At 38.9% G+C, this 15,805-nt stretch overlaps 1 protein-coding gene across 4 annotated transcripts in view; it reads right to left on the bottom strand.

The window, feature by feature from the left end:
* Positions 1 to 15,805, bottom strand: part of Rap1gds1 (Rap1 GTPase-GDP dissociation stimulator 1) — a 120,487-nt gene that overhangs the window by 87,126 nt on the left and 17,556 nt on the right. For all 4 annotated transcript variants that reach the window (XM_040751715.1, XM_040751714.1, XM_040751717.1 and 1 more), the window contains exon 2: positions 12,664 to 12,771. In XM_040751715.1, the coding sequence (XP_040607649.1) occupies positions 12,664 to 12,771 (108 nt within the window). The remainder of the gene's footprint in view (positions 1 to 12,663; positions 12,772 to 15,805) is intronic.

Below are 15,805 nucleotides of genomic sequence, written 5' to 3'. Positions count from 1 at the left end.
ATATAAAAATGTATGTAATTCATATGTAACATACGCTATTTTCCCTCAAACACATGTATCTGAGGTGAGGTTTAGTTTATAAATAAGTGATTAGCAATAAAAATAAAACAATAATTAAGCCAAAAGATATATAAACATGCTCTTGTTCTTTCACAATATCTTGCTGTTCTATACTCCTTTTTTTTTCTTGTGATGACGTGAGATGATACATTTGCTGCCTACATGGGAAGATAAGTGAGGCTTAACACTTTCTGGCATAATACACTGCCATCCATTAGAACACAGTTTCTGTTCATGCTTCCACCCACAAATTTAATGTCACTTCTATTTTTTATCACATACTGTTCTCCAGCTTAGTTTGAGGTATAACAGCAGAATTAACATGAGCTTTTCCTTCTCCACAATTTTATGGATGAAAAAGGTCTGTTCTTACCACAGACCTTTGCGACAGCAGCATAAAATGTTTTCTTTCTTTTTCACCTAAATGAGCAGATTTGCAGGCTTTCTTTAGCATAATCAGGTAGCAATCATTATCTCTTGTGAGTTTCAAGCCATTATTAAGTTATATAAGGGTCTTTGAGCACAAGTAATAAGATACTACCAACATAAACCTTACAAACAAACAAGCTGATCTGATACACAGTACTGAAAACCGAGACAGCTTCTGAGAGACAAACAGGCAAGTAACACATACCACACAGATGATTCATGTGCCAGGAGGAATGGTGCAAAACTTCATATGCTAACAGAAATGGTATGCATTCTAAAAGTTACACGTTCTGTACTTGTAGACCTTTTATAATTGTGTACCATAACCAACAGTAACTGGATCATCTAATAATGAAGACTCTTGTACATGATTAATGATGTCAGTTAACGTCAATCAAATATATAAATATAAAATCATAGAATACTAAAGCTACAAGTTGTCTTCAGTAACAGCAACTCAGTGCTGGAATAATTAATATTACAAAAAATAAAGTCTGAAAATACTAAGAATTTCACTATGGGTCACTGTGACACTAGGACAATCTGTACAAGTACCTGCTGAGTCCTTTTAAAACAGACCCCAGTCTTCTTTACCCACAGGAAGTTTATGATTTTGTATAGTTTCCTTCACTGTTTGTCTTTAGGACTACATATATCTTTATAGACACAATGGAAATCTAGTTTTGATATAATCATGTCTTCTCAATTTTCATCCTTTTATTTTCAACCGTTTCTTTGCCATATTTTCAGCCTCTTTTAATTTTTAATTTCTAAACTGCTTGTCATGTCCTATCATTTCTTCTGACTGACCCAAACTTTGCATCTTCCTGTTGATTACACACTTAGGTTCTAAAGTTTCTGACACTTTTATTCCTGGTCACATCCAAAAGCTTACTTAAGGATATTAATACAAGTCACATACAGTGGGTTGTCTGCTTTGGCAACTGCTTTATAGAATGTCTTCATTGGGAAAAGGTAACTTCTTCACAGATGTCTTCATTGGGAAAAAGAATGTTTTCAGTAGCTAAAACATTTGGTTTACTTTTTTCTGCTTCCTTCATTATTACTTCATCTGAAATCTCTATTCAATTTAAATACAACTTATATGCAGTAAGGGTAAAGACTTAAGATGAATATTTAGATTTTTATTTCACAAGCTCTCTCATGTCTAACGAAAAGCAAAAGCAGAATTTGCAATGAAGGATGCTGGGGGAAACACTCCTTGGTGTCAGAGAGGGTGTTTCAAGAGACAATAAGCCAGTGTGAGAAGACACAATCTGATGTGGGCAGCATCACCCCATGGGCTGAACAGGAGTCAGACAGAACCAGTGGAGGAAAAGAAAAAGCTAACCAAGTGCCCCTTCTCTGCCTCTCAGCTTCTCATGCTGTAAGCTGCTTTACTTCACTGTACTCCCCCTCCTCATGATGCACTGACCCTTCTGAAACCCAAGTCAAAAAGCAAGTTTTCCTGTTGCTGGTTAGGTATTATGGTTATGATAAAACAAAACTCATTAATACAGCATGTCTATTAGGTCTTCTAATTTTATGCTAGTCTTTTCTATAGACACTTAACTTCTCTTCTTCCTTTTTAGCAGGTCTCCAAGAGGAGTAACTCCTTCACCCACAAAAATACTTATGATTGGCACATGGGATCCCACGTACTTTGTGCGTGTGTGAGGGGGGGTGTCATGGAAACTTGCTATACTTTCTGGGCTAGTCTTGAGCTCCTGTGGGCAACTGATTCTTCTACCTCAAGATCCCCCACCTTCAGCCTTTAACTGGGATCCAAAGCCAGCCAGAGTCTGCCTAGTCCCGCCTCCACCCACAGGAAGAGGAGAGCCATCAGAGTATGGGACCTGCTTGCACTAGAAGAGAACCTTGGACCTGTGCACACAAGGAGAGGGAGAGATCCTACCGGCACCCACTGGAAGACGGGATGGGAAGACAACAGTATAAGAACACATTCCACAACAGAAAAATAATACGATGCCACCAGAGTCAAGGAACTCCACACCAGCAAGACCTGAATATCCCAACAGAGAAGAAGCAGAAGAGAATGACCCTTTTAAAAAAAAGCTTTATGAAGATGATAGAGACCCCCAAAGAGGAAATGAGAAAATCCTTTGAAGAAATGGAAGAAAAGACAAACCAAAAATTGCAAGAAACAATTCAAACAATGTAAAGTTTGAAAGCTGAAATAGAGACAATAAAAAAAAAGTCTGAAGGACTGCTGGAATTAAAAAAAGTAAGTAAACGACCAGGAACTACAGATACAACCATAACCAACAGAATACAAGAGTTAAAAGACACAATCTCAGGTGTTGAGAAATAGATTCATCGACCAAAGAAAATCTAACACAAAATGTCCAGGAAATATGGGACACCATGAAAAGGCCAAATCTAAGAATAATAGGGATAGAAGAAGGTGAATAAACCCAACTCAAAGGTGCACAAGACATTATTAATGGTCTTAACTCGCTATAAAAAGCACAGACTAACAGAATGGATATGAAGACAGAATCCATCTTCTGCTGCATACAAGAAACACACCTCAGCTTCAAAGACAGACAATACCTCAGAGTTAAGGTTGGGAAAAGATTTTCCCATCAAATGGACCCAAGAAACAAACTGCTGTAGCAATCCTAGTATCTAACAGATTAGACTTCAAGCAAATTCAGTCAAAAGAAATAAAGAAGGGCATTTCATAGTCATCACAGGAAAAAATCCATCAAGACGAAGCCTCAGTTCTGAACATCTATGCCCCAAATACAAAGGCATCAACATTTGTAAAAGAAACTCAAATCACACATAAAACCTCACATACTTATAGTGGGAGACTTCAACAACCCGCTCTTACCACTAGACAGGACCACCAGACAGAAACTGAACAAAGAAACAAAAGAACTAGCAGAAGTTATGACCAAATTGGTATTAACAGAAACTATAGAACATTCCATCCAAACACAAAAGAATATACTTTCTTCTCAGCACCACATGGAACCTTCTCTAAAATCGGCCACATACTTGGCAACATAGCAAACTTCAACAGACACAAAACAATTGGAATAATCCCTATATCTTATCAGACAAACATGGTTTAAAGTTAGAGTCTAAAGTGACCCAAAAAATTCTACCAAAGAACTCCTACAGTTAGTAAACACCTTCAGCAAATTAGCAGGATACAAGATTAACTAAAAAAAAAAAAATAGCCCTACTATACACAGATAATAAATGGGCTGAGAAATAAATTAGAGAAGCATCACCCTTTACAATAGCCATAGACAACATAAAATATCTTGGGGTAACAGTAACCAAACAAGTGAAAGACCTGTATAACAAGAACTTTGAGTCTTTAAAGAAAAAAATTAAAAAAGATACTAGAAAATGGAAAGATCTCCCATGCTCTTGGATAGGTAGGATCAACATAGTAAAAATGGCAATCTTGGCAAAAGCAATCTACAGACTCAATGCAATCCCCATCAAATACCGGCACAATTCTCCACAGACCTTGAAAGAACAATACTCAACTTTACATGGAAAAACAAAGGACCACAGACAGTCAAAACAACTCTGTGCAATAAAGGAATTTCCAGAGGCATCACCATCCCTGAATTCAAGCTCTATTATAGTCTTGAAAACTGCTTGGTATTGGCACAAAAATAGATAGGTAGACCAATGGAACAGAATTGAAAACCCTGATATCAACCCACACACCTTTGAACACCTGATTTTTGACAAGGAAGCTAAAATTATTCAACAAATGGTGCTGGCATAACTGGGTGCTACCATGTAGAAGACTGCAGATAGATACAAATGTATCACTATGCACAAAACTTAAGTCCAAATGGATCTAAGACCTCAACATGCATCTAGCCACATTGAACCTCCTAGAAGAAAAAGTGGATGGTACCCTTGAACGAATTGGTACAGGAAACCGATTCCTGAACATAAGACCAGTAGTACATACACTGAGATCGACAATTAATAAATGGGGCCTCCTGAAACTGAGAAGCTTCTGTAAGGCAAAGGACACAGTCAACGAGACAAAATGGTAACCCACAGAATGTGAAAACATATTCACCAACCCCACATCTGACAGAGGGCTGACTTTCAAAATATACAAAAAAACTCAAGAAGCTAGTCACCAAAACACCAAATAATCCAATTAAAATGTGGGGAACAAAACTAAATAGAGAATTCTGAATAGAGGAATCTAAAATTGCTGAATGGCATTTAAGAAATTGATCAACATCCTTAGCCATCAGGGAAATGCAAATCAAAACAACTCTGAGATACTATCGTAGTCCTGTCAGAATGGCTAAAATCAAAAACACCATGACAGTTTATGCTGGAGAGGATGTGGAGAAAGGGGAACACTCCTCCACTGCTGGTGGGAGTGCAAACCCGAACAGCCACTTTGGAAATCAGTATAATGGTTCCTCAGTAAAATGGGAATCAGTCTACCTCAAGATCCAGCAATCCCACTCTTAGGCTCTTAGGCATATAACCAAAGGATGCAGATTCATACCACAAGGGCATATGTTCACCTATGTTCATAGCAGCATTATTTGTCAGATCCTGGAAGCAACCTAGATGCCCCTCAAATGAAGAGTGGATAGAGAAAATGTGGTACATTTACACAATGGAGTACTACTCTGCAGAAAAAAAACAACAACAACAACAATAAAACCTTGAAATTCTCAGGCAAATGGATAAACTAGAAGAAACCATCCTGAGTGAGGTAACCCAGTCACAAAAATACAAACATAGTATGTACTCACTCATATATGGATTTTAGACATAGAGCAAAGGATTACCAGCCTACAATTCACACCAACAGAGAAGCTAGGAAACAAGGAGGATCCTAAGAGAGACATAAATGGTCCCCCGGAGAAGGGGAAAGGGACAAGATCACCTGAGCATGAGGGAGGGGAGAAGGGGTTAGGAAAAAGAGTTGGAGAAGAGGAGGAGAGAGGAGGACAAGAGGGAACAGGAAGATTGAGTCAGGAGAAGAATAGAGTAGAGCAAGAAAAGAGATACCACAACAGAAGGAGCCATTATAGGTTTAAAGAGAAATCTAGCACCAGGGAAATGTCCAGAGATCTACAAGGACGACCCCAACTAAGAATCTAAGCAACAGTGGAGAGGCTACCATAAATGACCTTCCCCTATGAGATTGATGACTACCTTATTTGTCATCCTAGAACATTCATCCAGTAGCTGATGGAAGCAGAAGCAGACACCCACAGCTAAACACTGAGCCGAATTTCTTGAATCCAATTGTAGAGAGGCAGGACTGTTGAGCAAAGGGGTCAAGACCAGGCTGGTGAAACCCACAGAAGCAGCTGACCTGAACAAGGGGGAGCTCATAGACCCCAGACTGATAGATGGGAAACCAGTATAGGACCAACCCAGACCCCCTCAACATGGGTTTCAGTTAAGAGGCCTGGGCAGTCTATGAGGCCTCTGGTAGTGCATCAGTATTTATTCCTAGCATATGAATGGACTTTGGGAGCCCATTCCACATAGAGGGATACTCTCTCAGCCTAGACACACAGGCCTAGGTCCTGCTCCAAATGATGAAGATCCCTCATGAAAGGCCTCATCCTCCCTGGGAAGCAGAAATGGGATGGGATAGGGGGTTGGTGGTGGGTTGGGAAGGAGGAGAGGGAAAGGGAACTGGGATTGACATGTAAAACAAGCTGGTTTCTAATTTAAATTAAAAAAAAAAAGAAAAATGTACTTGTGTGCTCTCACCTTGGGCATCTGGTTCCCTGTTCTTTTCTCCTCTTCTGTAGTTTGTGCAGTCTTGGCAGAAATTTCTCTAGGTAGTGTGTAACTAAGTAATTACACTTAAATGTTTAATCCTTTTCCTAATAATCTGAAATGTGTATCCCAGTTGTGATAAAGGCACAGATACAACTAATTGGTTTACCTTTTTTTCTATCTGAGCTATATGGAGTTTTAATGACTATTATTCTGTTGAAGTCTAATGTATCAGAAACTACCAATGTCTTCTTGATTGTTTTAGTTTGCCTGAGATAGTAATGTACTATCTTTCTCTCTCTTTTTCTTTTCTTTTTTGCCTGCATTTATGTCTCTGCACCATGTGCATGCCTAGTGCCCACAGAGATTAGAAGAAGGGTGGATCCCCTGGAACTCATTGGGGTGGCTGGGAAGCCCATGGTAATGCTGGAAACTGAATCTGGGTCCACTGCCAACAAGTGCTCTTGTTTGTAGAGTCATCTCTCTAGCCCTCTTTTGCATATTCTTAAATGTTTTTGCTTCTTGAGCAAAAACTGTAGCATATCATTAGTATGAGTTGTATACATTCATGAGTCATGGAAACAACAACTAAGAAATGCAATATAGTTTAGCTTGCACAGGAAATAGCTTCTTTTTCTGCATTTGATAGTGGGGTAAAAAAGTAAAATCTATTCTAGATATTCTAGATAATAGATAAAATCTATTCTAGATAAGTGAAACAATACCCCTTTCCCCCATTTCTCCCAATAGCAACAAATCTACATTCATTGAGAGTAAATTTAGTAGGGTTTTTGAGAAATATCTGGTGTTTCAGTCCCTTTTACAGATACTAGTTTTGCTATTACTAAAGGCCTAAACACCATAGACTAAAACCAGATGAAGACACAAAAGACTTCCTTGTAGAGAAGTTACATGAACAATGTAAACAAATTAATAGTGTGCTTAGGATTACAGCCTAGGTAGAAGTAAAAAAAACAATAGAATGAGCTAAAGAAAAGGGCTAAGAAACTAAGAATTTACCAAGTCAATAAGATTAGCAACAGGAAACTAAATACTGTTTACTCACAAAGACAAATCTGGGTTGGATAGCAAGGTTACATGTTGCACAAACAACTTGGTGATTTTTATTATGAGCTACTTATCAACAGACAAGTGACTGGGAAATTAAAATATGCTCACACACAATGAAGTAAATGAAGGAGCCCAAACTCTTCAGTAATAAGAGTTTAAGTTGATGATCACTCTGGGATTGTTTCACAGATGACCCCCTCCATTAACTCCCAACTGAGAAGTTCAGTTCTCATGCTTTAAAATGGGATAAAATTAACAATGATTTGGTTATAAACATGAACATTTCTTGCCTTTGGGTCTTTAAACTATTGGTTCCTCTTGCAAGGTGACTCAAACTCCAAATATGTAGGTAGCCACAGGTAGCTCATTGTTTTAAATTACAAAAAGAAAATGAAGTAACCATACTAGAATTCAACAAGCATTTACTAAAATTCATGTAGCTAGGAGCAGAATCAAATGAGACCAGAACAAACAAGCTGTTTTCTTGGCTGGTGGCCTTCATATATTTACTAAAAATATTTAAAAAGTGAGATCAAAGTGTTTATATGAGTGAATGTTGTTAATTTAGATGAGAGATTTATACAGAATGCTTGCTTAAGCAAAATGTATTCTATAAAATATAGTGAGCTATTCAAATCTTCTAATTCTTATCTTTAAAAATTGACAGACACTAAACTCAGCAAGGGAAGAAACAAAGAAGAAAACCACATTAAAGTCATATATGTATTTCAATACCATGAAAGAGCCAGTATGGAGGAAGCCAGTATGTAAGTCAGTAGTCTTACCCAGCTACTAACCCCGGAAGCTACAATAAAGAGTGACCTGACAAGATATGCCCAAGGAAGGGATAATGGCACCAAGGTTATCAGGTAAGCAACTGCTTTTTACTTTGATTTTAAGCCTGCGACATAGGAGAAAACATATGCCTGGTACCATAAACTGACCTAGAACCCAAGATGGGTGAGCTCACAGACTCCAGGGGTAAGCCTGCTAAACTGACATAGTATCAAACTACCACAGGTTCGGTCCTTATCAACACAGTTTCTCTGTGCAGTCATCAGTGTTAATGCAGAACCCAGAGGTGGCCACAGCACAGTGACCAAGTGACTGGAATACTCAGGAGGAATGGGACATGTGTATCACCCCTTGCCAATCCCCTAGGGAACAGTGAGAAGGAGAGGGCAGAAATGTTTAAGTGCCATAAGTTGTCGAGGGCTTCTGGACATGACAGGACTAATGCAATCATACCATAACTCACAGTGTTCCGGTTACTTGACAAGACCAAGCCAGCCACCATTCCAGAATGGAGGAGGAAGAGCTCACAAGCTCCATCCTCTAGTTGGGAAGCCACTGGCAATTCTGGTTACTAGGAGGAGAGTCAGTTTTCTTTATGGGTTTATTTCCTGGTAGGTAGATCACATTCCAGTGGATGACCCACCCTCATATGTATATAGATACTACAAATTAGATTCAATCATTAACTATACAAACAGACACAAAAGATAAGAAGGTGGCGCTAGATGGTGGAAAAGTTAGAGGGAGGAGCAGGAATGAAAATGATCAAAATACATTGTATGCACATACAAAACTCTCAAAGAATTAGTAAAAGGGAGCCTGGCATGGTGGAACATGCCTTTAATCCTAGCACTTGGGAGGCAGAGGTAGGCAGCTCTCTAAGTTCCAGGACAGCCACTACTACCTAGTGTGACCCTTTCTCAACACAAAAGAAGCAAAAGGAAAGAGGGTAAAAATAATAAAGTTGTCTGAAAAGGTCATAAGGAATTATACTATTACTTACTTACCTAAAATTATATATAATATATATATATATGTACACATATATACTGTAATGCCATCTGGGATGGCAATATTTATCCTCTACCCCAAAAGCCATAGACTACTGAACCTCCAATACTAGGAATGAGAAGCCCCCTTACGAGTTGTTTATCAGGGATGTCCAATAGACTCCTGAAATAGACCTGAAACATTACAGAATGCTGTCCTTGTTGCCTCCTAGAAGTTGAAATTAAGCCCTTACTGCTGATGATACTGCTGAAGCTAAGTCCTTACTGCGGAAGATACCATGCTCTTTGGACATAGAGCCCAGAGGATCTGAGCCTTATTTAACCTGAAAGCCTCTTCCCCCAAGGACTAGCTTTCATGTTACCAGAGGGTGCAAGCATGCTTCCAAGGGAAGGATGCTACCAATAGTCCTACCCTGCTATGATGCCTATGAACTACAACAATGGCCAATACAACATAATGACCCAAAGGAAGCAATAGTAACACTCATGTCTTGACAGTGACCAACAGTTCTAACTGTACTTAAGGCCTTCTCAACAATTGGGAAATCACACCCAGTACTGGAAACCTAACCAACTTCATGGGTCTGGGACGTCATGAATTTGAAGAATCTACAACCACCACTTCTCTACACCAATGTAACGCCTAACTGCATTCTAAACATTTATCCTTAAACCCACAGGTAAATGTAGTTCTCCAAAAAGAAACTTCCTTTTTGCAATAGATGGACACCATTATAGAAAACCACAACCAATTAAAATGCCTAGCCCCAACAGATTGGTTTACAACATAGCTCCTGGACCTAAGACTGAGGGAACAGAGGAAGAGGAGTCAGAAAGATGCTAAGAGCTTCTTCAAAGAAGCAAGGGTTTGCTGTGAGAATTGTGTCTCCTAGAAATGCCAGAGAAATTCAAGTCATGATTGCTCAACAACATGCTGCCTAAACAAGACCTGAACAAGGACAACACCAACAGACATGCCCACATGGAAAAGGGAAATCATATAAGGCCCTAAACACTCACAAAGAACTACAGGCAACTAAGGAATGCTGAGAGCAGAGAAATAGTCTTCCCCAGGGTAGAAGCTCCAAACTGATTAACCAACACCAAGCGATCAGCCCTGAAATCGTGTGTGTTTGTGTGTGTGTGTGTGTGTGTGTGTGTGTGTGTGTGTGTGTAATGCTAAGCAGTCAAAGCAGGTTTTATCTATATATTTAGGAATGAATATGAGAGAGTAAGAGAAGATATGGGAAGAGTTGGAAGAATAAAGTAGAAAAGGGAACATGATGTAACTATATTTTAATTTCAAAAACTTTTAGAAATTAAAAATTTTTAAATTCTAATTTCAGATTGTAATCAATTATAATATACAATTCAAATATGCCAAAGTCACAGTGTTGATACTTCAAAATTATACTTTCTTCAGTAATAAGCTTTTCAATGACTTTTTGGGTCAAATATTGAACAACTGCAATATTGTCTTCCCGTGTCAAATCCTTTTAGTGGTCTTAGAAATGAGAACATTTAAAAACTTTATCTCAGACTGCTAATGAAACACTTTTTCATAATCTTCCTGGGAAGCCTTTAGTTCATATTCTGTTGGTTTTGTCAAACACCTGCGTGTAGGTTCTGAATCTAATCCAAACATCACACGAGACAGTGTTCTTCAATCTGTCACGTGAAGGGCTTTAGCCTTGGCTTCCCTTTGCCACTTTCCTTCCCCAATTCTGGCCTTTCACACTTCAGAGAAAGACTCACGACTTTCCACGTTACCAAGAAAACTGTCTTTTTATCATTCTGTTTCTAAAGCTAACATTTTCCTTTAAAAAAAATACGGCCCCCTCCAAATAAACAGAGGGAAAAAATGGATTGGTAACGGTAAAGGAAGGCTATTTATGCTGATCCTCAGTCTGCTTAAGAGAGGGATGCTATTGGGTAAAACTGCCGACATAAGCACCTGTAAATCAGGTCACCCTGTTCTTCTAGTTTCTAGACCAGTGCTATTCAAAAAGCTTCCTATGGTTATGGGAATGCTGTATAGCTGTGATCTATGTAAGTCATCACCTGGCAGGCTACTGAAAAACAAAGAAGTCGTCCATTTGAAGTTTTATTTAATTTTACTAAGCACGAACAGTCATGCTCCTACTGTGATGGGCAGCATAGGATTAGACATTTTTTTCTTTTTCCTTTACTATCTTGAGCATTATACAAATGTTCTCGTTGAACTTTTTGTCTCAACTCATCTGTCATCTCTGTATTAAATAGCTAGACAGAGCTAGACAATCTCAAAGGAAAAGTTACTGAAACGATACTCAATTTTAAAGGCTATGATACAGCATGAATCTGAAATGCCATGGCAGCCTCATGTGTTGAAGCCTGGCCACCAGCTGGCAGCACTATTTGGGGAGATGGTGGAAACTTCTAGAATCAGTACTAGCTAAAGGAAGTTCATGATGAATGGTTTTCCTTTAAATGTCTCCAACACCTTCCTTCCTCTACATCCTGGTTGCTGATAGTTGAATGACTCCATCCTGCCATGACCGTGACCTGCCATGATAGACCGATATCATGAGTCAAAAGAAATCTTTCTTCCTTCAAGGTGTTCTTGCCAGTGACAAGAAAAGTAAATAAAGTTTAGCTTCAAAATGTGCTTTGTTCAGTGAAGAGTACTGTAATTCATTATTTTGTATTTTCTTGGCAATTTAATAAAAACTAAAGAAATACACCCACCTCTGAGTGCTTGAAATTAAAACCATGACAATATACTATTCTCTGAATTCCTGGACAGGGCTACATAATTAATCCACCAGGAAAATAGCATAATCAAATGCCAATACAGTACAACCAGGTAGGATTATGGAAATAACTTAAAATCATTTGCATATCCACTCAGTATGATAACACAAAATTAGTGAACAGAAACATATTCTATCAAATGTAATACATTGTGATAGTCAATGAAGAATATGTGATCTCTCTTTGGGATTATTTACCAGACACTGAACATCAAGCTTGGCCTGAGGTTTTGAGAAATCTGTGTAACTACTGATAGTTCTTTCCAATTTAATCTATGGATGAATATATTAACTTAAAATAAAAGTATTTTCTTTTTAAAAGCTAAAAGAGAAGCACAAAAACAAAACAAAAAAACTGTTAAGTATTTTAAACCCCCTTTGGTTTCTCCTGTCTCCTCCTTACACATAAACTGTTTAGTCTTTTGTCTTTTGTTGAGTTATAAAAGCATGAATGTAGGTGTTGAGGGGTAAAAGCCATAATGGCTCCTCTCTGGAGCTCGCATAAATGTCATCACCAATCAATTTCTCTGTTCTCTGACTATCAGTTGGGTTTTGAATAGTTTTTGGTGGAAGGTGGGTAGGCGGACAGAACACTGGGAACAATTTCAGCATTCAAGAATAAGAGTCAAAAGAATTCAAAATATGTGAATACATGTTACGTGCCTAACTATATACCGATTTCTAAACAATGCCAATTTGATCCTTCTCAGTCTGGAATTCGAATAAACAATGAAACTTACTATTTTGAGCCAAGGCTTGAAGCAGGCAATCCAAGCATCCTTCTAAACAGTCCTCTGTCCTGTCAGCAGCTGTGATCTTCAGTTTCTTTAAGGTGTCACTGAGATTATCTGTTCATAGAAAAGAAATCAGAAACTTCAATATTCTAACCATCACGTGGTGAAAGGACAATCAGCTACTAGTATATAAAAGTTCCCACTAGATCCGTGGTTCTCAATATTGCGACCCTTTTTAATACAGTTAATCATGCTGCGGTGAACTCCAACCATAAAATTATTTTCTTGCTACTTCAAATATCTGCCTCTTTCGGGTCTTGGCTCCAAGATGACCAAAAAAAGACGAAACAACGGGCGCGCCCAAGGACAAGGCCATTAAGAAGTTCGTCATTCGGAACATAGTGGAGGCCGCTGCTGTCAGGGACGTATCCGAAGCGAGCGTCTTCGACGCTTATGTGCTTCCCAAGCTCTATGTCAAGCTGCACTACTGTGTGAGCTGTGCCATTCACAGCAAAGTAGTCAGGAATCGATCTCGTGAAGCCCGGAAGGACTGGACACCCCCACCACGGTTTAGACCCGCTGGTGCTGCACCACGACCTCCACCAAAGCCTGTGTAAAGAGATGGCTTCATGAAGACAAACACCTTGGAAAAATAAAACAGTACTTTATGTAAAAAAAAAAAAAAAGAAAGAAATATCTGATATGTGACCCTTAAGAAAGGGTTGCTCAACACCTCCCAAGGGGGTCATGAACCACAGACCGAAAACCATTGCACAAGATAGAATTAGTCTCCATGTACATTCCAAATGACCCTGGACTCTGCATGTAATAAGCTACCACAAATTTTAAAAATAACTGTCCATTTAACTCCAATAGGAACTTGTAACTCCATTTATGATTAAGACATTACGAAATATCACAGATTATCAATGACTCTTTTCCAATATTCTAATGCCTTACTGAAGAAACAAGATAGACTAGAGAAAAATTGTCATGAAAGCATAGTTTTGCAAATTATATTTAGTTTCGTATTTTGCTTCTATTCTCTTATTTTACATTTATTTATTAACCGTGTGTGTGTGTGTGTGTGTGTGTGTGTGTGTGTGTGTGTGTGTGTGTGTGTGTGTGTGTGTGTAAGTATGCTCATGCCAGGCACCTTTGTGGCTCGAATGGTATGGTTTCTCCTTCTACCCTACAGGTCACCCAGGTACTGAACTCAAGTTGTCAGGTTTTTCCTGCTAAACAAAACTACAAGTGCTTCAATGTGTGCTTCAGCAGAAGATGGCAGAACCATTTAACTCCTATATTCAGTCTTTTACAGCATGCTGTTGTGACTGAGTAGATGTGGAAATGCAACCATGTCTTCCACATACAGCTGACAAGGTAGTATTTTACACCCCTTGCTGATAGCTGTGGGTATGCTGCGATAACATAGCCAAATGGTATTTCTTCAAGCTAGCTGCCATGTGAAATCAGAACCAATACGTTTGATCATTTCCAACCATTACAATAAAATCTGTTGATCTCTTGCACATTAAATCTTTCATTTCTGCATTAGTCACTTAAAAAACATTAGTCACTGAATTGTTTATTTCCAAGTGTTGACATACCTCACTAAGCTATTTCAATTATTAAATTTATTATACCACCACCAATCTCATTTTTAAGAAAGCATATTAAATACTGGGAAGCTATCAATGTAACAAATGTGATTTAAGTTTCCCAAATTTTTAATTTTATCTTGAAAAACTCTAGTTTCATCACCAACAATAAATACAGCTATTTTCCTCCTTAAAGTGACAACCTACTTATCAGTGAGAAAGCAAACCCATTAAAGACACAGTCCATTCTTTCTAATTTTAAAAGACAAGCTCTCCACAGAGTAACACACACTTCCAACAATCTGCAGCAGAACAAGTGTTCTCCACAGAGTAACACACTTCCAACAATCTGTAGCAGAGCAAGTGTTCTCCACAGAGTGACACACACTTCCAACAATCTGCAGAACAAGTGCTCTCCACAGAGTGACACACTTCCAACAATCTGCAGCAGAGCAAGTGTTCTCCACAGAGTGACACACTTCCAACAATCTGCAGGAGAGCAAGTGTTCTCCACAGAGTAACACACTTCCAACAATCTGCAGGAGAGCAAGTGTTCTCCACAGAGTAACACACTTCCAACAATCTGCAGCAGAACAAGTGTTCTCCACAGAGTAACACACTTCCAACAATCTGCAGCAGAGCAAGTGTTCTCCACAGAGTAACACACTTCCAACAATCTGCAGCAGAGCAAGTGTTCTCCACAGAGTGACACACACTTCCAACAATCTGCAGAACAAGTGCTCTCCACAGAGTGACACACTTCCAACAATCTGCAGGAGAGCAAGTGTTCTCCACAGAGTGACACACTTCCAACAATCTGCAGGAGAGCAAGTGTTCTCCACAGAGTAACACACTTCCAACAATCTGCAGCAGAGCAAGTGCTCCTCCTTACAACCATCACACCTCACAGCACAAGAAATGTCTTCCACACAGTCCATTTCCTATTGTAGAACCTTTAAAATGTATCCTTTGTAGTTGTTTTAAAAATATTTTTTCAGCCGGGTGGTGGTGGCACATACCTTAATTCCCAGCACTTGGGAGGCAGAGGAAGAAGGATCTCTGTGAGTTAGAGGCCAGCCTGGTCTACATGAGCTAGTTCCAGGACAGGCTCCAAAGCTACACAGAGAAACCCTGTCTCGAAAAACAAAATCAAAACCGAAACAAACAAAAATTCGTAGGACAGGAGAGATGGCACAGGGGTTAAGGGTACTCTCTAGCCTTAACCATGCTGTGTAGACCAGGCTTGCCCTGAGATCAAAGACCCTCTTGCCTCTGTCTCCGAAGTGCTAAGCTGTTCATGTGCATCTCCAGGATACTGTATTGGCACCTTGTTTGTGGCAGTCAATGCACTGTACTTGCCAAGGAGGCACACACTCAACACTCATTAATTAGGTAAATAAAGGAATAAATTTTTTATTTCCAGAAGGCTATCTAGTTATTGACTTTTGTCTCACATACTTGCAAGTTATAGTGTGCAAATAGAAAAGGAAAGACAAATGATGCCTGAAAGTACTTGCAATATACTCCATATTATCAGAAATACTAAT

The sequence above is a fragment of the Mesocricetus auratus genome, unplaced genomic scaffold (assembly GCF_017639785.1).
Source record: "Mesocricetus auratus isolate SY011 unplaced genomic scaffold, BCM_Maur_2.0 Super-Scaffold_100009, whole genome shotgun sequence".
NCBI lineage: Eukaryota > Metazoa > Chordata > Mammalia > Rodentia > Cricetidae > Mesocricetus > Mesocricetus auratus.
This window is presented reverse-complemented; position numbering and strand designations above follow the sequence as displayed.